This window comes from Cinclus cinclus, chromosome 5 (assembly GCF_963662255.1).
Source record: "Cinclus cinclus chromosome 5, bCinCin1.1, whole genome shotgun sequence".
Taxonomy (NCBI): domain Eukaryota; kingdom Metazoa; phylum Chordata; class Aves; order Passeriformes; family Cinclidae; genus Cinclus; species Cinclus cinclus.
This window is the reverse complement of record NC_085050.1, coordinates 13123495-13147218: the sequence shown is the minus strand read 5'-3', so window position 1 is coordinate 13147218 and position 23724 is coordinate 13123495. Positions and strand designations below refer to the sequence as shown.

At 40.1% G+C, this 23724-nt stretch overlaps 1 protein-coding gene across 2 annotated transcripts; it reads left to right on the top strand.

Annotated features, from left to right (window-relative positions):
• Positions 1-3948: 3948 nt before the first annotated feature.
• On the top strand, positions 3949-23259 carry WDR1 (WD repeat domain 1). Of its 2 annotated transcripts, XM_062492673.1 has the most exons (15): positions 3949-4112; positions 4375-4496; positions 8330-8420; positions 11247-11394; positions 12765-12945; positions 14786-14863; positions 15523-15603; positions 15718-15951; positions 16766-16853; positions 17777-17933; positions 18548-18635; positions 19592-19702; positions 20166-20339; positions 21467-21611; positions 21907-23259. In XM_062492673.1, exons 1-15 carry the CDS (start codon positions 4097-4099, stop codon positions 22014-22016), a joined length of 1824 nt encoding a protein of 607 aa, XP_062348657.1. In that variant the 5' UTR covers positions 3949-4096; the 3' UTR covers positions 22017-23259. The 2 variants fall into 2 exon arrangements, with proteins under 2 accessions (XP_062348657.1, XP_062348658.1); XM_062492674.1 differs by lacking the exons at positions 8330-8420; positions 11247-11394; positions 12765-12945.
• Positions 23260-23724: the final 465 nt, after the last annotated feature.

Sequence of the window (23724 nt, the reverse complement as noted above, 5' to 3'; positions counted from 1 at the left end):
TGCAGCAGCCCAGAATTACTTTATTTTAAACTGGAGGGAATTTGATCTTCACCATCTGGAACAAATTCTGATCCTACAAAGGTCAGTGGAAACAGAATTTCATACCAATTCTTAGTATGTTTGCCTTTTTGCATATTGAATGATCATGTTGTCATAGTATTTTTATGAAGACAGTAACTCAAGCTATTGTATTTTTTAGCTTTCAGTGTATTTCAGTATACCAGGGTCAGAAAATATTCATCACGCTTTGTCTTTTATCATTGAATTTATGATCAATGATTCTGACACCGACTCCACACAAATCTGGCTAGAATTAAGTGTTAAGTCTTAAAAAAGAGTACTTATATTGCTGGTATTTATAATAAATATTTTATTAAATATATATAATTCCTAAAGAACCTACATATTCACAATTGGTGCATTATAAAACGCCATAATAGCAGCATCTGTGGATGTGTAAGATTAATTCTCATTTTAAACTTCTTGTACCATTTCTGTTTTACTATCTGGGAGCAGATTTCACCATTTAGACTTCAAAACAGGGAGAAACAACAGCTGTAGCCTGGGAGAAAAAAAAAACCACAACCAAACAAAAACCAAACCACAGCATAAATACATATTTTACTTAAATTCCTTTTAGAAAAGCTGATGGCTACTCAGCATCAGACAAAACTTGTATATAAATGCAATGCTATGCTAAGTGATGTGGAAATACCAAAAGACTGTGAAGTACTTTCTGAGGAGTTGTTAACACCAGCCTCAGGCTATACTGCTGAGTTGCAAATTTAAGGAGCTCTATTAATCAGTATTCAAGTCACCTCTTAGTCAGCAAAGAAAAATGGTAAAAGCTGAAAAAGTTGCTATGAATTTTAGAAATTCCATGTGCTCAGCAATGCAACAGAATAAACTGATTTTTCAACACTGTTCTGAAGTGCAGCTCTAAGTCCACACGCCTCCCTCACAGACACTTTTTCCATTTTTCCACAGACACAATCCATTTTTTCTGGCCCAGAGCCTTAGTCATAACATTAGTATTCAACTCTCAATATGTGAACATCTTTGCTATCACATGCCTAATGGTAAATACCTACAGGCCTGGAGAATGGAGGAAGAGAATTTCTTCTGGAACAGAAATCTACCATTACATGGTTCACAAGCCATGTATGCACCTGCGATCCACTAGATAAATTATAAGAAGTAAACCATAACATTTGAGCATTCTCTGAAGCAATCTCTGTATGATGTCCATGACATTACTAAGTAATTGCTGTTATGAAGATGAAGCACTCTTGAAAAAAGATGCAGAGTACCAGGTTTTCCAAATAACTGATAAATGTCTTAACTCATGCCCAGTGCCAGGCCAAGGATAGCAGATTTTTTCATCTCCTCAGGTACATCAATGCAAAGTGGTATTGCAGAGATATCTCAGCTCAGCCATTTAAGAGAAAAGCTTAGGACATCTGGGAGCAGTAACTTCAACTATTCCTAATAAATCTGCAGCTAAATGTGAGCTGGCTGTGGTTCCCCAAGAGACTGAGCACTTCCAGCTTGAGCTTGCTAAAGATCTCTGTTCAAAAAAACCCAAGACTTAAAGCACAAGGACAATTGTGGAAACAAGAAAACTAGCTAAGACTTGCCAGCCAAGTAATTAAAAACTAAATCAAATATTTACAAAGGGAAAAGTAACAATTAATGAATTCAATTCCCTTCCACGGTCTGAAGAATGGAAACTTCAGTAGTACCATCAGTTTTATTGAGAAATCCAGATTTGGATTTCTTATCTCTTAAATACTTTGCTTTAGCATGAAATGTCGACATAATAAATACATAAAGATTCATGTATTTCTAAAAGATCCAGGGAAGAAAAAAAAAAGCTCATTTCATACAGATTACTTAATTCTTAATGGGCATATGACAATTATTCAAGGAAAATATAGCTCTTTGATCACAGAATAACGGAAAAATCCAAATATATTTAGCACAGAAATGAAAAATACAGAAACCTCTTGCAACAGTCCCAGTGTAGTTGAGTGCAGCCTTTACTGCTCCTTGAGCAGAATGGCTGCATAAGCCAAATCGGGACAGGTTCTTGAGAAATTTCAGCATCCTTTCATCCTGAAATGCTTACCCCTCTCTGCACAAAAGGTTTTACACCCCTGCACTGCAATACTGATTCTTCCTGCATTTGAGAATCCAGAGGTTTTCCCTTCCCCAACCTGTTCTCCCAGCCCCCAAAGGAGAATCCCACAGGGCTCCCCTATGCCTTTTTTACAGGTCAGTGGCCCAAGAACATACCAAAAGCTTTGCTCTTTTTGTATTCTGTATTTACATACTGGGCAAGACAGTCCTTTCACAGCCATCTATCCCGATGCTTTTTTCTTGTTTTACGGGAAAAAACTCACTCGCTTGACAAATGAAACAAGTTAAAAGGACAAAAACACAATAGTGCACCTTTTAGGGGTTTCTGGCAATTAGATATAAATGCTTTGCCTTGCTGTATTATGCAGAGCTGATGATACACGTGATGTGATTTACATTAATAGCATTGGAAGGAGAGAAGAATTCAATTTATCCAAAGTTACATAGGAAACATAGGACAGGACGGACGTGGCTCAGCTTAATTTAAGCAGACATCCAAACCGGCCTCAGGGGACAAACTAGCAGTTTGTAAAGCACCCCAGCAGCATCTGGACTTGAATGGCATAAAACTATAGGGTGGTGGCAAATACATAAGGGATGAAGGTAAGACTGATCTTAAAGGAAATACTGATTGCGGACAGGAACTGCCTTCCCAAGAGCTCTGTAAGAGCAGGAACTCGGGAACCTGCACAGCCTGTCGCGCAGGAGTGACTGCGGCGACTCAATCGCCGCTGACAAGGACCATGGCTCCCCAGCAAAACCAAAGCTCTGCCGTCGCCGTAGCTTAAGGCACACCCCGGTATCCCCTCAGGGACCGCTGGGGCAGAGCCCGCAGAGCAGCCACGCTCAGGGACACGCAGGAGCCAGGGGCTGCTGCCGCACGGTGCGGAGCGGCGCCGGGAAGGGCACGGAGCGGCTCGCCCGCGGCACCGCCGAGCCTGCCCTGCCCTGCCCCCGTCCCGACGGGCTCCCTGCAGACATCCCCCCTGCCCGCCCGGCGTTCCCGTGATCCCGGTACATGCCCCCCATCCCGGCCCGTGATCCCGGTACATGTCCCCGATCCCGGTACATGTCCCCCATCCCGGCCCGTGATCCCGGTACATGTCCCCCATCCCGGTACATGTCCCCCCCTCCCGGCCCGTGATCCCGGTACATGTCCCCGATCCCGGTACATGCCCCCCATCCCGGCCCGTGATCCCGGTACATGTCCCCGATCCCGGTACATGTCCCCCATCCCGGCCCGTGATCCCGGTACATGTCCCCGATCCCGGTACATGCCCCCCATCCCGGCCCGTGATCCCGGTACATGTCCCCGATCCCGGTACATGTCCCCCATCCCGGCCCGTGATCCCGGTACATGTCCCCCATCCCGGTACATGTCCCCCCCTCCCGGCCCGTGATCCCGGTACATGTCCCCCATCCCTGCCCGCCCGCCGCTCCCGGGACAGGGCGGTGCCGGCGCGCGCAACCCCGCCGCCGCGCACGCGCACGCACCGCCCCTCGCACGCACCCGGGAGCGCCGCGGCGGAGAGCGGCCCCCGCGCACGCGCGGCGCGGCCGAGACCGCTCAGAGCCACCGAGTGGCGCCCGCCCGGCCCCGGCCCCGGCCAGGCCCGGCCCGGCCCGGCCCGCCCTGCGCGCAGCTCCTCGCGGGGCGGGGCCGCCTCCGGGGCCGCCCCAGCACCCAGCGCGGCCCCGCCGGGCCCGGCCGAGCGCACGGCATTTCCGGGGGAGGGCGCGCGGCGCGGGCTGGCGGGGAGCGGCGCGGCGCTGGCAGAGTTGACTATATATGGTCAAAGGCAGCGGAGAGCGGCGCGCGGCGCGGGCGCTTCCTGGTTCGCGCCGCGGGGCCGAGCGGGGCTGAGCGGCGGCAGCGGAGCCACAGAGCCCGGCCCGGCCGCGCCCGCCGCCCTTCCCTGCCCCGGCTTGCCGCCGCCGCCGTAACAAGTGGGCGAAGATGCCGTACGAGATCAGTAAGCTGGCGGGGGCGCCGGGGCGGCGAGGTGCCGGGCGGGGATGGGAGCGGGAGCCCCGCGGGGTGGCGCGGAGCCGCCGCTGCCTCGCAGCCCGCTGACAGCAACAAGTGACGGCGGCTGCCGGCAGGGCAGGGCGTGTGCCGGGACCGAGCAGGCATTAAGCGCCTTCCTTTTATTTTGATTTTTTTTTTTAATTAGGTTTTAAAAATTATTATTATTGATTTTCTTTGATCCTCCTACTCCTTTTATTTTTCCATAGAAAAAGTGTTCGCCAGCCTTCCTCAGGTTGAACGAGGCGTTTCCAAAATCATTGGAGGTGATCCTAAGGGCAACAATTTTCTTTATACCAATGGAAAATGTGTCGTCATCAGAAATATTGATGTAATGTATCTTGATTTGTTTTGCTTCATAGTATGTAACGCTTTCGCTAAGTTGCGTTCTGTCTCCCTGCCCCTCCTTCAGCAGCCTGAGCTTCATTCAGCCTTGGCGATTTCAATCGAGGTCACAGAGCCGTGATCAGCAGCGGCAGCATAAGTAGAGTGCATGACTCAGGCATAAATCCATAGCGACTGTAAAACCATGTAGAAAATCTCGGTAAAATGTGCAATTCTTTCCATCTTTGCTCTTTGCATAAAACTTAAGAGATGAGAAACTGGTGTATTCTGGTTGGCCCTGTTTATCTTCTTAGGTATCACTGTTACGAAGTTGAGTGCTGTGTTTGCCTAATGAATGAACTCTTTCCTCTTTGCTGTTTTGGGCTCTTAGCCTGTCAGAGAAGCATAACCTGTATCTTTCAAATGTGTTATTATTTCCCTCACCCAGCTCCAACTCCAGGAATCAAAACAGTTATGAGTAGCTGGACTCTACAACAAGCTGGGTACACATTCTCAGCCCTGCTCATAGGGAATTTTGCTCATCGATTAAATACTAAAACGCCCCAGTTAATGTTTTCAGTAGTGTGGAGGTTTGGGTTTGTTTGTTTTCTCTCATGCTAACCAGAGAAATGTTAAGAGAGTTATTTGAATAATTTTTTTTCAGAGATGTTATCCTTTTGAAAAGTATGGAGGAAATGTTGCATCTTTAGGTCATTGTCTTACTGCTGGTTTTTAAAAACTTCAAAGTGATTGCTTGTTCTTTAGAAATCAGATTCTCCCCTAGATACTTTCCTACTGCAGATTTGGCCTGCAGCAGGAAGGGCTGCAGGGGGAGGGGCAGGACATACCTCTCTGGAATTTTTAGGTCTCCACAACAATGGATTTGTTTATGGCTGCTTCTGTAAATCACGTTTGTAAACTGAGCTGTTTCCCTGTTTTATCTCATCACCCCCACTATATTCAGACATTTCTTCATTGTCACGCTATAATAGATAAGTGCTACTAATAATTCCTTGCAGATTTCTTGATTGCTATCGCTTTAAATTCATCCACTTAAAACCAAAAGTAAGCTCCCGCTCTGGTTTCAGTGTGTCGGTATAATGTCTTTGTAATAGTATTTTGCTCTTGGTATCAGGAAAAGTTCAAGTTTCTGAAACCAGAAGCCCCAGTTAAACCCTGTAATGGCACACAGTGTGATGAGAGAAAAGGGAAAAGCCACTCTGCTTACATTACAGTTTCTGACCAAGTTGTGAATGCTGACCTTCTCCCTTGCATTATCATTAATGCTCTTCTGATCCTATTTTGGAGGTTAAATTGGAAGGAAGCAATTTGCTTTACCTGAATCAGCTCACTGAAGATTAGTCCAATCCACATGCGACCCCCAGCTGTGACCTGGGGGGCATAGGGCACATGGTGACCTGAGAACAGGCCAGGTGGGGTTGTGGGAATTCAAATTCAAACTGTTTAACTCTCAAGGGGAGCTGAGAATGCAAGTCAGGAATCCTTCCCTTTTATGGTGCAATTCATGCTGATATGCAGACTTACCTAATTTACCAGGGGAGTTTGCTACTGTTAATAATTGACAGGTGACTACAGAATGTATTATAGTAGTAACACAAAAACTGACCAAGGCCTGTTCTGTGGCTTTTGTGCTGGAGGATGTTGCAGTTTGTAACCTGACTTGCACACGTGTTCACTTGTAGTTAAGAACTGTGCCTTCTTTGCAAGATATAGAAGCCTCTCTAAAAGTTTGCAACAACGAAATGGAATGTTGGGGGGGTCTGTGTGTAATTCCTCCATGAGCAGTTCTCCCACAGAATGGTTGTGCTCTAATTAAAAAAAAAAAAAAAACAGGTCATCAAAATGCGGTGATCACCTTTCTCCTTAAGTCTAAAGCTATCGAGCATTAGCTAATCAGATGAATATAGCATTCAGGCTTAATGCTTGATCTTTGAGCATGATCTAGAGACTTCCTTTAACAATAAGTAGTTCTGGAGCAGTGCTGGGGAAGCTCTGTGAGAAAGACTAGTGATATTTTTAAGGTTTCACACTTCATTAATATTTTATCTTCATGGGTCTAAGACTACTTTGAAGCTTGGAACTTAAACTACTCACTTTCATATGTGGCTCTGGTTTCAGTGTTTGAAATAAGCCACATAAGCTCACTGCTGGTTTAATCTAGGTACTACATTTGTCCCAGCTCACACTATAATTTTCTCCTGAAATATCTTTTTAGAAGTGGTTTTCTGGGGGTTTTGCTTGATGTGAAAAACATGCAAGTTAGAAAACTGACTTTACAAGCAGAAATAATACTATTGAATAAATAATGTACAATTTGACAGCTCTGACTTTTTACCTGGTTTCTGAAATCTACTTACCATGTCTTAAATTTGGGTCTTTATATTTCATTTAACCCTTCAAGTTAGTGTCTCAGCTTAGTTTTCTGGACTCTTGGAGTTTCTTACTGTAAAATAGTAGCTATTAATAGTAGCCATTAATAACAATATGTGGGGGGACATTTAAACTCCCTGAACATGTAGGTGATGCAGATATAGACTAGAGAAAGCATTATCTCATCTGGCTCAGATGAAATCCAGTTGGACACAAAATGAAGAGGAATGTGCATGCTGTAAGTGCAGATGGTCGTGACTTAAGCAGGGCTTAACGCACTCAAGCAATGCATGAAAGCAGGATTGGAAAAGAGCTTCGTTTTGGACAAGCAAGCTGTGTTCTGTCTCCTGAGATGTAACAGTACTGCAACAGCAAGGAATTGTGAGCAGCAGACTGCTTTCTAACACAGAGCGGGTGTTGTAGGTTTTCCTGATTGGATGGCTGAGTCATACCATAACATCAGGTGGTTTTCTGGTTCAACTGAATAAATCTGTATTAATTATACCAGTAAAAATGGAATTTTGTTGTGCTCATATGAGTGAAGTTTTTGGGGCTGGAACAAGCCTGTTAAATGGTAGAAAAATATTTCTAAAGAGTAGTGTTATTACAGTTGTAGCATATATACACTCTAATTGAGTGGGGTGCAGAATGACTTCCCTATACAATTAATTTGAAAGCAGTTTGTTCTTTGATGTCATTCTTTTTTGATTTGTGTGCTGCCTCTATAGCACTACTGATTTGCTCAGATAAGAGTTTGTTTTATTGCACAATGCGAAATATCTCAAAACCTAGTTTAGACTGAAGACATAATTTTATGATGGAGTGGCAGTGAATTTCTTTCAGAATTCCTGTACCACTCTTGATACCAGGTCTACTGGCTTTTTAAGCAGATTGCAATTATCAAGAAAGAGCAAGCCTAGCACATCTCATTGGTTATTGAGTGATTTTGGGTGCATGGTGATGATTAACAGCTATGTGTTATGGTTGACTGCAGGCTTAAGTTTCATACTTGACAACAGTAGAATTTTATATGTGTGCTGCAAAGCACAGCTCATATTTAATATTCTACTTGGGTAGCTGCTTTATCCCTGGGCTAGCCCTAGAAGAGGAGAGTCTTATGCTTGGCCTGTTATTGTGGAGAGTGTTTCTCTACTGTTTGGCAGGTATTGGAGAAGAAAAGGTCCCAGCACTTCAGGCTTCCTTAAGAGGAAATCCTTCTTTGTGCCAGTTGTTAGAAAGTATTGTGTGTTGCTTCAATGGTACCAGCAGTGTTCTGCAATGTGTACTGCACTTCTCACTTTTAGACAGTTGCTCAATTTAAGCTGGAAGGCAGGGTTTGAGAGAAGGGAGTGCAAGGAGAAGTCACAAATTTTATTGTTGAATTTCTGATTTTATTCCTTTGAAACGGAGGAAGTGCAACTTTTAACTTTTTTTTTCCCTTCAAAATAGAATCCTGCAATTGCTGACATCTACACTGAGCATGCCCACCAGGTTGTAGTTGCCAAGTATGCTCCCAGTGGATTCTACATAGCATCCGGAGGTAAAGTATCCATGTGCATGAGATGTGTGGGCAGAGCTGTTGAAGTTACTGGCGTGACTGGAATGACACTGTGTATGTGTATGGAGTATGCAGTCAATGGGATGTGCTTTGGTGGACTTACTTTCACATCTCTGAAGGAGGAATGGTTTCTGTCCTTGTTCCTTTAACCTTTCTCAGGCATTGAGCTTAGTGACATTCTTGGTCATTTTAAGATGTGTTATTTTGATGAGGAAAGAACCTGGAAATGAACCCTAAATACTTAATGTGATGAAGACTTGTGTAAATGTATCAGAGTGAAAAGTTATTTCTGAAAATGCAGGACTATTTTTTGCGATGTTAATAAACTTTGATACATTATGAACGGGGGAGGGATTCTAAAACAGTGTGTATTCCTTTTTTTCCCTTCTTCCTGACCCAACTTGGCAACATTTATGACTATTGTTACTTTTTTACCTGAACTAAGAAAACTCTTCTCCCCAAGTTAGCAGGCAAAGAGTCTGAGTCTGTTTCCATATAATGCATATGAATCTATAGTTTGAGGACATGTGACATGAATTTTTAGTGTGAATTTCATGTATTGTAGCAGTTTTTGACTACTAGAGAACTAAATAAACCCTTTTTAATAGGCGCTTGCATCAAATAATTGGTATTTTTCTTTTAGGAGGACTGATATACAGTGAAGAATGTTGATAAATACAATACTGTAACTTGTATTTCTTACGAAGATTTGCAGCTAATATATAGATTCTTTAAAAAATGCTTGCCATTATCAATTAGAAGTGCTTCAAAAGCAAGTAATGTGCCCAAATAGATATATTTTCTAAGTAATAGTTCTGAAAATGAAACATTATGAATACGAGAACCTTAGAAAGGAAGCACAGATTCCTGCAAAGGTCTTAGTAGAATGGGAGTTTCTCTTTCAGCATTTTTGAGGGAAATGGTTTTTTTTAAGTGTAAAATGTCCTGTCCTTCTTGGTTTCCTTCCTATCAGAAAGCTGTATTAGAATAAGTATTTTTGGAGTATGGGGAAATCTTTAAGAACACTGATAGCAGAGTTTTTTTCCTTTGTTTTTTTCCTTCCCTTTTTCTCACATTCTTGTCTGAAAGGGACCACAGCCAGGATTTTCTTGGCGCAATCTTGTGTGTGGACCATGTGTCAAATTGAATAACCTCTTAAAATCCAGTTTGCATTCTGTATTCTACAAACTTGGTGCTCTAGGTTTATGCAGCACTTAATACTCACCAAAACTATCTAATTTTTTTGTATTCTTTTAGATTTCCAGTCCTTTGTAAAAGAACAATAATAGATACTGTGCTAGGGAAATATTTGGTTGATTTTTTTCTCAGAATTTTTGTCATACCTAAGTGGAAGAGTTTAGGTTGTGGTATTTTCCCTTAAAAAGTGTCTTCTATATGTAATTTATAAATAGTTTTGTGATACTGCTGAGCATGGGGTCTGAAGATAGATGACCAGGCTGTTTAAGCTGTTTCTAAGTATAACATGTGAGATTCATTTCTCTGTCTATAAATCTGCATTAGCCATGCAGCCTGCATTAATACTTCATGTGCTTCATGAGACAGACCTTTGGCAATATGCTTTTGGCTTCTATGGTAATTTCTTATTGCAGTTGTAGCAGATGTACTAATGGGAGATACTGCAAAGTTAAAGCTCTGTGTTTTATCTATTAATAGATGGAGAAAACAATTAGACTGTAAAAGCTGCATTAAAGTTCTGCTTCAATAACCATTTCTCTCTATAAAATTCTGGGTCTGTCCTTTAGGCAGAGATGAAGATCAGTCTATGACCAGGTCCCGAAGATGCAGGGTGGCTGTATGTTTAAATTGAATGGTAAACATGCACCAGTAAATGGTGAACAGAATGTAAACGTTCTGCTGAGGTGAAAGTTGCATATTTTAGCACATGTTTTATTCTAGAACAGTGTCTTTTTTGAAGGGTACAATACACACAGATTTGGCTGTGTGGGTTTCATTAGAGATGTGTAAATTTGTCTGTGTATAGAACAATTCCTCCGGTTACAATCCTGCACTATAGTAATTGCTCTGAGTAGCTCTTGGGTTTTACAATACTCAGTGGAAACAGTGAGCTGGGGAGCTTTCATTACCTTAAGTCTTAAATTGTTAACTGCTGTGTCATGTCTGCTGCTTTTGACATTACTCTTCCTGAATATTCTGTCTAGTATTCCTGTCTAGTATTCCAGGTATCTCCACCATTAAGTGTGTACATGCTTCTGTATAGAAAAAGTACACTGATGTGCATTAATATGCACTGATGTGCAGAAATCTCTGTACATCTACATATGCCTGGTATTTTGATGCAAAACAGGTCTCCTTTGAAGGTACAAATTATAGTGCATCTACCACTGTCCACTGGACTGCTCCCTCCGTGTAGGGTGGCTTACTTCCCCGTGAAGGGTCAGTGAGCTCTCTTGTAGCTGCTGGGCAGTGGGGCTGGCCTGGCTTGTTCTTTTTGTAACAGATACTTAACACACATATCAGCTGATAACATTAAAGTTCCTACTCTCTTACTGTGCAGTTTTTTCACATGTCTGCAAACGTTTTCTCTGTCTGTTGTATTTGGTGCTGCATGTCTTGGATCATAATATCTGGTTAAAAACCTAATTTATTGAAATGGATGTAGTCTTCAGCATTCCTAAATAAAGGGATTTGTAGTAGTTGTAATAGGGTAAGGTATAGGTCCCTAGTACCAGTATTCAGTGTAGCTGAAAATCTGTCCTCTGGCAGAGTGATGAGTCATGTGACTGAGTCATGTTGGAACAATAGTTACATGCTGTTTTATTATGGCAGATGTCTCTGGAAAGCTGAGAATCTGGGATACTACACAGAAGGAACACCTACTGAAGTATGAGTATCAGCCATTTGCAGGAAAAATAAAGGACCTTGCATGGACTGAAGACAGCAAGAGAATTGCTGTGGTTGGAGAAGGAAGAGAAAAGTGAGTAATTCTTTTGTGTTTGTGTGTGTTTATACATACATATGTGCATTTGCTGTAAACCTCTACATTCTTAGCGAAGCAAGTTCCTTGCAGAAAGCTTTTAAATCTTCAATGGAATGGAGTAATTGCTTTTTCTCTGTCTTGACTTCAGGACTGTTCTGCAGCAAAGTCTTCTATGCAGTGTTTGACAGATGTAAATTAGTTGGAAAATACAGTTCTGTTACAATTGCTTAGTTTAAAAAATTGTATGGGATTTGTTTCTTGGAAGTAGGTGGGTATTGCATTCAAGGATAGCTGTTTGGGGGATTTTTTTTTGTCAGATTCTGATAGGGTGTGAAGGGGGAAACAAGATTTCCCCCCCCTCCTTCCTTCACTCATGGCCTTATTCAACTGATTGAATAAGGGTTTAAAAAAAGCATATCTGAATTTTCTCCTTTGGCAGTATATTTTAGGCCTTACTACGGTAGTTTAATGAAAGGACATCAAGCAGTCGTCTTCTACCTAATTAAATGATATGCTCATTTAGGTTTGTGTCCTCCATTTAATGTTCCAAGACTGTCAGAGTTTTTTAAGCAGAGTCCAGACCAGGTAATCTTACACATAAAGGGCTGAAAAGCATTGTGTAGTGCTGTTCCCTAGTTCCCTGCACCATTTTTTATTCCATCATGTATTGTCCTTGAAAGCAACTCTTTGTCCTCCATTGCTCCCTCTAACACAATGTGAGTTTGCTCTCCTTCAAAAACTTGGCCAGCTTTCTGTTATGTGGATGTACTTTCAGTCTAGAATATTCTTGAAGGGATTCTAAAGAAGGCTTTTGAAACAGCAATGCTCTGATGGTATAATGCCTCAATATTGATTTTACTGGGTTTTTTTTAAAGGTGATTTAGAGTAAAAACTGTCAAAAATGCTTTTATAACTCCTCTGCCTTAAACCTGTAAGTAATAATATTTCTAAAAGTGATGGTATCCAGTCTAGGCTAAATAGTCAGATAACTGTGATCCAGTGTCGTTGTTACCCTAGCTTTCTGCAGTCTGTGTTGTGGCTAGGCAGATGGAGTTATTTACTGCTTTCTTTTATAAACCAGTAATCTTAGTGAGGAATATACATTGGATATCTGAATTTTAGAGGCTTTATATGCAAAACCTGATTGTCCGTCCCCTTCAGCAAAAGTCTCCTATTGAAGATTAGAATCTCCCACCAGTAAGATCTCAAATAGCCTTCAGGGAACTATGATGCGCTTGTATGTGATTAATGAGATGACCTAATTTCTTTCCTTTGAGTGCACTCAAATCTGCTGTTTGCAGATGTTCAAGGAGTTAATCTACATGTAACTTTTATGAATTGTAGTTATTGTGTGCTTTTCTAACTAGATTTGGAGCAGTGTTCCTGTGGGATAGTGGCTCTTCTGTTGGTGAGATTACCGGGCACAATAAAGTGATCAATAGCGTGGACATTAAACAAACGAGACCATATCGTCTGGCAACTGGCAGTGATGACAACTGTGCTGCTTTCTTTGAGGGACCGCCATTCAAGTTCAAGTTTACACTAAGCGTGAGTTTAAGTTTAGATGTGGCTCTATTAAACTGTGCAGTTTCCAAGAAGCTTGCAGTTCTTGTCACAACTGGCTGTTACAACAGAAGTTCTCAGTTCCCCCTTTTGAAGCATAGCTGGTGTCAAGTGGCTTTCTTAAAACCATGTATAACCAAACGTTTATCTCAGGCCAAGAAAACCAAAAAAAATTATTGCTTAAAAAGACAACCTGAAACACTGTTTCCAGTTTTCTTTTTTCATTCTCACGAAGCAATGGAAAAGATGAAGTAGGCCGTTTTATTGGCTCTACTGATGCCCTCAGTCCTCTGTTTCCCAGTTCAGATGTGTTTAGAATTTCTTAAAGGTGCATGTTTCAAGAAATATGGTGATTAATGGAATTTTCTAATCTGATTAAGAATGCTCAAATCTGAAATCCCAGGGCTGCTTAGATCGGTGAGTGTAGGTGTTTGAAAGCACAACTTGATTTCTCTTTCACCTAATGAGTATGTAACTTATGTGGTCAGGTTTTTTTTTTCTCTATGTTCCTTTTAACTTTGTTTCTTATTTAACTTGTTACGATCTCTTAAATGAAACAAATGCTGTAACTACCACAGTGAAGGTGGTAGTTTGTTGTTGCTTAAGGCCAAGGAAAATAAAAAAAACCACAAGCTTCTGCAGCTGTTTTGATGGCAAGAGATCTCCTGCCACAAAAAAAACTATTGCAAAGATACTGGATATTATTGCAGTAGTAGATTGTTTTTAAAATACAAACTAAATATTTTCAATGTAGTAGGCCTTTTATTCTCCTACACGTGAGCTTTGAATAGTCCTCATATGCTGACTTTAGCAAGGATTCCATTCCAGTTCTAGAAAAGGAATTGTTTTGAGCTCTGCAATCCAGTGAAATGATGTAGTTGCCTAATATATTTCTGAACTTAAGCTGATACTTGCATTTTGCTAAGCTGGTTGTTTTGGAACCCTGAAGTCCAAATTGCTTACCAGTGCTGCTTAGACTGGTATGTGATGCAGCCTTCCTTTTAAAGTGATATTTGAGTTGATATATGGGATTCTGGTATGGGCTGTTAGATGGTTTAGATGAGAGCCTACAGTATTGTTGGGGAGGGGGGGAAATAAAAAGTATAATTGAAGAAAGTAAGTTAGAATATGCCTTCCATAATACTAAAAATAGTCTTCCAAATCTCTCTGCATGGGAGCTTTGGCCTCATTGTGGTGTTTCCCTATTTAATGTGTGTTTTCTAGTTTGCATGGTTTGAATAGTCTCCTACTTGTAAATAGTCTATTTGGGGAGCATACATCAGTCTTGCCTCATTACTTCACAGAACTACCACTAATGCAGTTTCCCAGAATGGAATTTCAGTAAAATAGTAACTTATTCCTTATGCCTGTGCTTTTTTGTTGTTGTTGTTGTTGTTGCAATAAGAAGGATAAGATACTCCTGTGAGTATAGAACTCGCTGCACAGTGAAGCAGGAGTTGAAATCTGGAGAATGTTGCAGAAGAAGGCAATGAAAACTGGGGGAAAAAAATCTCAAGTTTGCATGTAGGCTGCCTCTGACTTTTAAAAATTCTTATCCCTGAAACTGGGTAATCATTCTCCTGGTGTGCACTGAGTTGTTTTAACTACATCAGTAATGATGTCACAGTGTCTTCCCTGGACTGTTCTTGGTCCTCATGACTCTCTTCAGATCAAGGCTAAACTTGCCTCATACCAATTCTGTACAAAAAGCATCTCCTACACGGCTAATTTATAGTTCACGTGTAAGAGAACTTCATTGTTACTAGAATGTCTTCTGTATGGAACAGTCTGTTCTTTGTTTGGTGATTCTTTCTTTTTTCTACAGGACCATACACGGTTTGTGAACTGTGTGAGGTTTTCTCCTGATGGGAACAGATTTGCTACAGCTAGTGCAGATGGGCAGGTAAAAATCAAGGAACTCTTCTAATATTAATTTTATCATGAGAAGGTTTTCTTGTGCATTTTGGGAATAGAATTAGTATTGTAAAATCCATGATGCTTCTTTATGCCACAAGTTTAGACTTCTAAGTATCCTCCTGTAAAGCTGTAGTAACTGATAAGTGGTAATAACGAGCCTTTTACCCATTCAGTCTTCCTAGCATTCTCTTACAGGTTATTTTGGGAGGAATGTGTTGGACTTTTGGAATATGTATGTTATGATCCTGAGAGGTCTAGCTGAAATAGTGAATTCATAGATGGCAGCCTGGCTCCATGTGTACTCCCTACTGATAAGGGCAGGTTGACAATGACTTCTACCATAGGTAGCTTGTCCATCTTAGAGGGCGGACTCCCATAACAGGAGTACTAAGCAGCTGCCATCACAGCAGGATTCAAAACTGTAACAGCTTTCAGAATTTCAAATTTCTGGATCCAAAGTACAGGGGACTTGCTGTAATTATTTACAATTTTCATCTCAGTCCTTTAGTCTTGATTATTCAATGCATCATGGCTTGTGCCTCTCCTTAAAAAGGGGTCTAGTGTATAAAAGTATCAGACACTGTCTTGGGGTTTTTTCCATTACTGCTTTTCCCTTTAAGTTGTATGTCGGTGTTTTCTTTTAAGATTTTTGTCTATGATGGGAAGACTGGAGAGAAAGTGTGCGCTCTTGGTGGAGGCAAAGCACATGATGGAGGTATTTATGCTGTAAGTATCACTTCTTTTGTGCAAATGATCCATAGTGTTTTATTACCCAGTTAATGGATTGCAAAATCTTGGATTGATGAACTTACTGTCTTGTGGTGACATTTGTTTTTACAGATTAGTTGGAGCCCTGACAGCAGTCAGTTGCTTTCTGCTTCTGGAGATAAAACTGCTAAAATCTGGGATGTTGGTGCTAATTCTATTGTAAATACTTTTAACATGGGATCAAACGTGTTGGATCAGCAGCTGGGTTGCTTGTGGCAGAAAGACCATTTACTGACTATCTCCCTGTCTGGCTATATCAATTATTTGGACAAGAACAATCCAAATAAGCCTTTACGTGTCATAAAGGTAGGTTAAAGTTCTGTTACTGTGTGAGTTTCTGCAATAAATGACTCAGTGAGTGAAGTTGTAAAGATGAAATAGCAGGTATTGAAAAATAGTTTTATTAAATTAGTATTGCCAAATGAGCTATGTGTGACTGTTTCTTGAAGTTATATGAATCAGTAAGTTGCTATTTACATGTGTGAGACTGTGCTTTGTGCAAATACCCAGATTGATTTTTTTCATTTTGATTAATGTTATCAACTTATCTTTTGTGCAGCTATTAAGCATTCTTGAGATAAGAAATACAGCACAGATAGAAAACTACCAGTGATGTTTCATTTTCCCAGAACTAGTGTATCGTGGACAAGGTGATTAGGGTTGCCATGCAATCAGAGTTTAATTTTGGGATTTAAGGAGTTGGCTGACACAAGACTCTCACATGGGAACTTACATTTTTACATGAACTAGAAACAATGTCCCAGATTTTTGCTATCACTGCTATAATTCTGGAAGTTGGTATGGGTACATGACCATATTTAGTCATTTTCCCTGAATCATAAAGTGCCTGAAAAGCTGTGATGAAAAGGTTACAAAAGTATTTTGTCTCACCAGGCTAATAAGGGCATCCATGGTGCTTATCGTTTCTCATCAAGGACAGAGCAATAGCAGTGCTATAACAGTTAAATGACTGAACTGTAAAATAGTGCTTTTTATACTGGGTGACTGTTAATGCTTGTGATTAGCATGTTATTTTCTGAATAACCTATCATTCTTCTCAAATAGGTGTATGTATGTGTTAAAAATTGCTCATCAATAATTATTTATGTCACATTCACAGGGTCATAGTAAGTCAATTCAGTGTCTTACGGTGCACAAAAATGGTGGAAAATCCTATATTTACTCTGGAAGTAATGATGGTCATATTAATATCCTTTGAATGGTAGTGATACTTATTCTAATCTGAGAGAGCTCATTAGGAAAGATGGAAAAAAAAAAGCTTTGCCAAAGAAAAAGTTTATTGGACACTTTGGATAACTTGTCTAAAGTTTATTTTGCTTTCCCCCAATACCTGTTTTACTACCTACCTTCACACTTTCCTTCTAAATATAAGCCAGCTCTTAATTTACAGTTGTTGCTTCTTCATGATAGGTAGCTTGGGTAGGATGGAGGAGCAAGTAAAGGACAGTATGGAGGAGCAAATAAATATATAAATTAGCCTCCTGTAACATCAAGAAACAGCAATATACATTTTCCACTTGTAACCTTCTGCATATTCTGTCATATTTCCAGCATTCTGAAGTGTCTAGTTACAACCACAGTCCTTTATCCTGCCTTTAAAATGGTGTCATGTTGGTATAAAATCTTACAAATATAGGTCCTCTTTCTTTTCAGACCTGTAATACAGTGTGACTAATTAACACTGATGTTACCATATAACATCATGTGGGAAAGCCAGTGTTGCAAGGGCTTCTAACTAAAATTCCTTAAAAAATATTTTCTAGTCTCAGACTTAATGCTGATTATTTCAGTACTTGCTATTGTTTGTGGCAGGTCCTTTAGCTCACTACAGAACATCAGAGTTTCAGTTAATAAGTATTATGAGGTTGCCCATGGAGCTTGTAGAGTCTCCATCCTTAGAGATACTCAAAACCTTACAGAACCCTGCAGCCTGTTGTAGCTGACACCAGTTTGAGCAGCAAGTTGGACTAAATCTCCAGAGGTCCCTTCTAACCTTAACTGTTCTCTCAGTAATTTGTTATTTATGTTCTGTCAATTATTTATCCACTTTTTATGGTGTGGAATCTGACCACACCAGTATCTTCAAATGTTCCTTAATTCTATTATGCACATTATTGGGATTCTGAAACTGGAGAGAATGATGGCTTTTCTGGGAAAGGCCACACAAACCAGGTTTCTAGAATGGCAGTGGATGAAATGGACCAGCTGGTCACCTGCAGTATGGACGACACTGTGCGCTATACCAACCTTAGCAAGAGAGATTACAGGTTAGTTAAAATGTTGCCTTTTATTGCAGTATAATTGTTTTACAGCAAGAGTGTTGTTGACTTTATATGCTAAATATAAATGCTGGAGTTTATTTATGTTACCGTGGAAACTGTAGCAACCTTGTGCTTTTTTTCTGGCGAGAAATGCATCCCAGGCTTTTCAATTTGTTTTAGCCCTTCCATGGGTTAGATGGAGACCTGTCTTGTATTGGGTGACTTAGTGGCTGTAGGAAGGGTGTCTGTTTTGTGATGCATAAATACCCAGGGATAGTGGAGGTAAATGTGGTTAGGGGGAGTGGGACACAGCTGATTCTTCATGGAAACCAGAATTCAAGGAATCTTGTTAAGATAATCTAGTTAGTTTAAAAATTAAACTGTAATATAGTAACATTGGTTTTCATTTTAAAGGTGTACTGGCTGATCAAGTTAGTAAAGCTTTTAAACACAAAACAATAGGAAACTGTAAGATTAGAGGATAAGAATATAAGTTATGCGTGTTCTTGATGATTAGGGGGTGATTATTTGAATGGGCAATTTAATATAATTGTAGACATGGAATAACTACTTCTTGCTTTGTCCTTCCTGCTTCTCCACTTTGGCACATTCTCTTCCAGTGGCCAGGATGCTGTGAAAATGGATGTTCAACCAAAATGTTTAGCTGTGGGTCCTGGTGGTTATACTGTAGTTTTATGCATTGGACAAGTAAGTATTGACATGTGGATTATCAACTATTGCTGTGTTAATAATGCCATGTATGGCAACATTTATTTATTTAGTGTGGGATTACCTTGTCTTTTTGCATCCTGTACCAATTTCATGTTTATGTATGGATTTACATTTCAGAAAGACCCTTGTGTGGGTGCCTCTGTATTTGCTATCAGTACAGCTTTGTGCTGGAAGGTTAACTTCAGAACCACACTCTTTCCAGATATGTTCAGTGACACGGTTTTGGCAAAAGGATGATTTTCTCCTGCTTTTTTTTTTTTTTTCAGTTAGTCCAACTATCCAGTTAGCTAGTGCTGTTGTACAGCATAAGCAGCTCTAGCTTGCTTGCCACTAGTATGCAGATCACAGAAAACCAGAGGCATTGCACCAAGGCGCTTTTGTAACAAAACATTATTAACTAATAATGATGTATGCTTTCTTCATGGGTGCTGGTTTTGTGTTTGGGACATTTGATAATGTTGTCCAAACCTGTTTTCGTGTGAGTCAGTCCCAGTTAACCATAGCATAGAACTGGATAGGAAGTAGCCTTTGAAATTTAACTCTGCAGCATTAACTTGCTACTAATTTGGTCCTGCCTCCCTCCCTTTAACAATGAACCAGGAAGGGAATAAGCATTGCTGAAAATACTGGTTTGTCCATGTTTATTTGATGTTCAAACCAAGTGAAGCAGAGCTGAGGGCGATGGAGAATGCCCTGCACTGTGTAAGTTAGAACACACAAGTACTGCAGTACAGCAGATTAGTCACCACATGTAAGCATTTCTTCAATTTTTTTTTTTTTTTTTAAGAATGAAACTATTCCCTTAAGATGAGGATACACTAAACTTCTGCCAGATGGGATTGGTATTTATGACTAAGCAATGTGGTTTAGTAGTAGTTTTATATTTGGTACTTTGAAGAAGGGTCTTAGTTACTGGGTTTTTTTACTTACAGATTGTCTTGATGAAAGATAAGAAAAAATGTTTTGCAATTGATGACCTTGGCTATGAGCCAGAAGCTGTAGCCATTCACCCCACAGGAAGTACAGCAGCAGTGGGAGGAGCGGTAAGGTTGCACTTCCTAAAACTACTACTTTGAACACTGGTGCAAGTAACAGAAGCATTTAATAATAGTAGGTGTGTTGTGTTGAGAAAGGGTAGGTGATAATTGGTAACAACATCAGTATTGTTAAAGTAAGCTGTGTGTTATTTGTTGTTCCTGGGCTTTTATTCCCCAGGTTCTGCCACAACTGTGATCTAAAGTCTATTTCACTTCTTTTTGAATTGAATTTCTCCACTTGCTGTTTTGAAGTTGCCAAATTGTTTTTACCCAGTGTGTTCTTGGAGTTGGCAAATTCTAGAAAATGGGTTAATTTCCACACTTGGTGGACTGTAGCCAACATAAATGACAGGCTATCTAAACTTTTTCTTAATGTAAGCACTGCCAAACAGAATTAATGCAAAAAGTTCCAGAAACGCCTCTTTCTAGTGAAAAATTTTTCTACCTTTTCTTTGTAATTAATTTGCAGGATGGGAATGTCCATTTGTATTCAATCCAAGGAACCTCTTTGAAAAGTGATGATAAGACTTTGGAAGCTAAAGGTCCCGTTACTGACCTGGCATATTCTCACGATGGTGCCTTTCTTGCAGTCTGTGATGCAAACAAAGTTGTCACTGTCTTTAGTGTTGCTGATGGCTACGCGGTAAGAATTGCTGTAATGAGTTATCTTTGTTTATAAACAAGTTGACTGACAGCTCATGTCTAAATCTGATGTAGTGAAGTACATTGTAAAACCTACGTACTACATGAGTGAAGCTGCTGAGCCTTAATCATTGTTAATAATTGATGCAAGTTTCATGTTCCTGTGGCTGTTTACCTGCTATTTTGGGCTAGTACAGGTGTTAATAGCAGCCTATGTGAACCCTCCAAGACCATAAGAATGGTTAAGGAAATGTGCACCATAGGCTGGCTACGGGGAAAACGCTGAAAGCCATCTAATAACAAATGCACAGTTAAAACAGGAAGGAGCTGAATTTCAACAGACTAGCCTTAGTTAAAAACAGAAAGTTCCTTTGGGTCTGCTGAACCACTAGTTTGGTAGTTTGGGTTTTTTAAAGGAAATAACAAAATACTTGCCATGTGTGTTGGAGAACTTGTGTGCATTTTGGTAAAATGGAGAAGAATGTAGGCTCAGTTTGATAAGAATCATGCAATACAATAATATTCAATGAAGTAAATAAATCAGGCTTGGCAATAAAATTCTGCCAGCTCTGGCACACAGTTCCATGGTGAGGACTAAGCTATGAAAGGGATATGCTAGGACAGGGAATCTTGCTTTATCTGCCAATCTACTTTCTTTTAACCAAAAACCTAAAATGGGCAATTTCCACTTTTCAGCCCAAGCAGTCAATGCATATCAGCCTGTAAAATCCTTAAACTTTGACTAAAAAAAGGCTGAAGTAAAAGCACAGGATGGCTTTTCACAAAAGACATTTTCTAAGTAAAAATTGAAATAATTTTGCCTTGAGAAACATCTGTGGGATAATTTGAGAAGCCTGTAAATTGTGGATGCACATAACATGTCAAGCTTTCATAGAAAAAGGTTGTAGGTTTTTTGTTTTGTTTTTGTTTTTTTTACAAGAGGGGTTTGTATTTTATTGGCCTACTAAGTATTTAAACGAATCATATGAAGTGAAGCCACCACTTGGTTGCAAAGTGCATCCATCCGCACCTGAGATGTATGTTCTGATGCTGCACATTGAAAGCTAATGATTTCCTGAAGTAGCATAAACTACTAGAATAACCCTTGTCTCTCTAATTTTCAAATAGGAGCATAATGTCTTTTATGGACACCATGCAAAGGTTGTTTGTATTGCATGGTCACCAGACAACGAACACTTTGCTTCTGGAGGCATGGACATGATGGTATATGTTTGGACTGTGAGTGATCCAGAGACCAGAGTCAAGATACCAGGTATCTTTTCAACATATTACTTTTGAAAGTTGCTAGTAGTTGTTGAAATCCAACACTGTTTTGTAGATTAATGGTAAGTAAGCAGGCTTTGAATGTTCCCAAAGTAATTTAGCCTTTATGTTAATCTCTGCCTAGCCACACTAGCTGGAATTCTTCTGTTGTTTTTGTAGTTACTTTTAAAATCCAGTACTAGTATTTAATGCAACTAAAAACTATATTTGGAATGTGATGAAGTTACCTTGTCAACCCAGCCCTCCTAACTCTTTCTTTTCTGTTGCTTTGCACTGCAATACAGATGCTCACAGACTACATCATGTAAGCGGCTTGGCGTGGTTGGATGAACATACTCTGGTAACAACATCCCATGATGCTTCTGTTAAAGAGTGGTCTATCTCCTACAATTGAAATATGCCCCCTCTTTGGAAGGACCTAATCAGGGACTAGAACTACTGCAGTGGAACATAGCATTTCTTTTAAAAAATCTGTATTGGCCTCTGGGTCTGCTGTCATATCCTCATATCTTTACAGGGTGTTCATATCTGTAATTAAATGTACTTTGAAAGCTTTAGCAAGTAACAGTTTGCACATGAAAAGCACTTAATTATGTCTGGAGCTTAACCTTTGTGCTGAACATTCCAGAGGCAACAGCCAAACACGTTGGTGTGCAAGGTTCAGGCGTGAAAGATTCAAACTCAATCAGTTGTTCTTTTCTAACCAAGAAACATAAGACTGTACAGCATGAGAGTAATACTTCTCATTTTTTTCTAATTACAGAACATTTCTGTACTAACAGTCATAGTAAGAGTATTTAGTTGTGGTCTGAAACCAATCAAGCTGTGTGCAGCTACTGTATATTGCTTTGCTTCTCTATACTGCACCAAACTGTTGCCTCAGATTTTCTCCTCCAGATAAGAAGATGGGGTACATTCATAATAAACTTTTTATGTATTTCATGTCAAATCTTTGTGGTTTATTTTAAGGTGGAAGTGTGGGATTTTAATGTACTTACTGTTGTGGGTATAATGTTTACAAATAATCATTGTGGCAACTTGTTGCTTCAGAAACACAATTGTTACTTTCATGAATTAAGACTGTCTCATCATTTCAGTGTCAGAGAAAAGAAATCATTCTGTTTCAAAGATGAAAGATATTTTCTGTTTGAAGGAGGATAAGCATGTTATTGTTTAAAAAAATGCAGTACTTCTACCACCTTTTGGAAAATACAGGAATTAAAAAAAGTGTTGTTATGACTTGAAGTGATTTTTGAGAAGATGGTGTTTGCTCAGTAAGTTTTATGCCTTTGCATGTGCAGAACAGTTGCATGAAAGCGTTACCTCATGCAAAGAGATCCTGATGTTGTGTTTAGTTCCCTTCTCACACTCCACAATGTGTTTAAGTGATTTGAAACTAGCAGTCCAACAAGGGTGGAGGAGGACGCTCTGATGCAAAGTAGTAGGAAGATTTCTTAGCATCTCTGATGGCCAAAAAGAGTTGTTGCTGTCTAGAACCTTGGAAGACTTAAAAAAAGTTTTCTCTGCTAAGTCTCTACCACTACCACCTTTCCAGTTGTCTTTGGGTTTTATTAAGCTTTCCTTTCTGTGTGGACTTGCGTGGTTTTTTTACCAATCATATTTCTAATGACACTAATTATACAGCAAATAAAATGCTTTTGCTGCTTATAGTGTGGCTTATTGCTCAATTGCTGAAAAAGAGTTGCCTCACAAAAATGAAATGTTGGTGATACATCTTTTGAAAAAGAAAAATGTTGATTTCTTTTTAGGGGTGGTGATCAGAATGTCTCCTAGCTTGCAAACCAACATCTACAGTGGAACAGTTGACACAGATTTTTATTTTTTTTCCTCCTTAGAGGTGGGATATTTTGTTTATGGTTTCTTTGTGTTTACTGTGTCTCTATATTAGCAGTTTTGCATGTTATGTTTACTTACAATGCAAGGACAAGAGAAGTTTTGGAAAAGGGTATGTTTGATATTTGGCTTAAGATCCATATTAACAAGGTTTTCTCAGTGTCTAGCCCCTAAACGTGCTCTGCTGTTGCATAGGGACTGACACAGTGAGCAATTCATCCATCGTTTCCAAGTCTGACCTGGAAGAG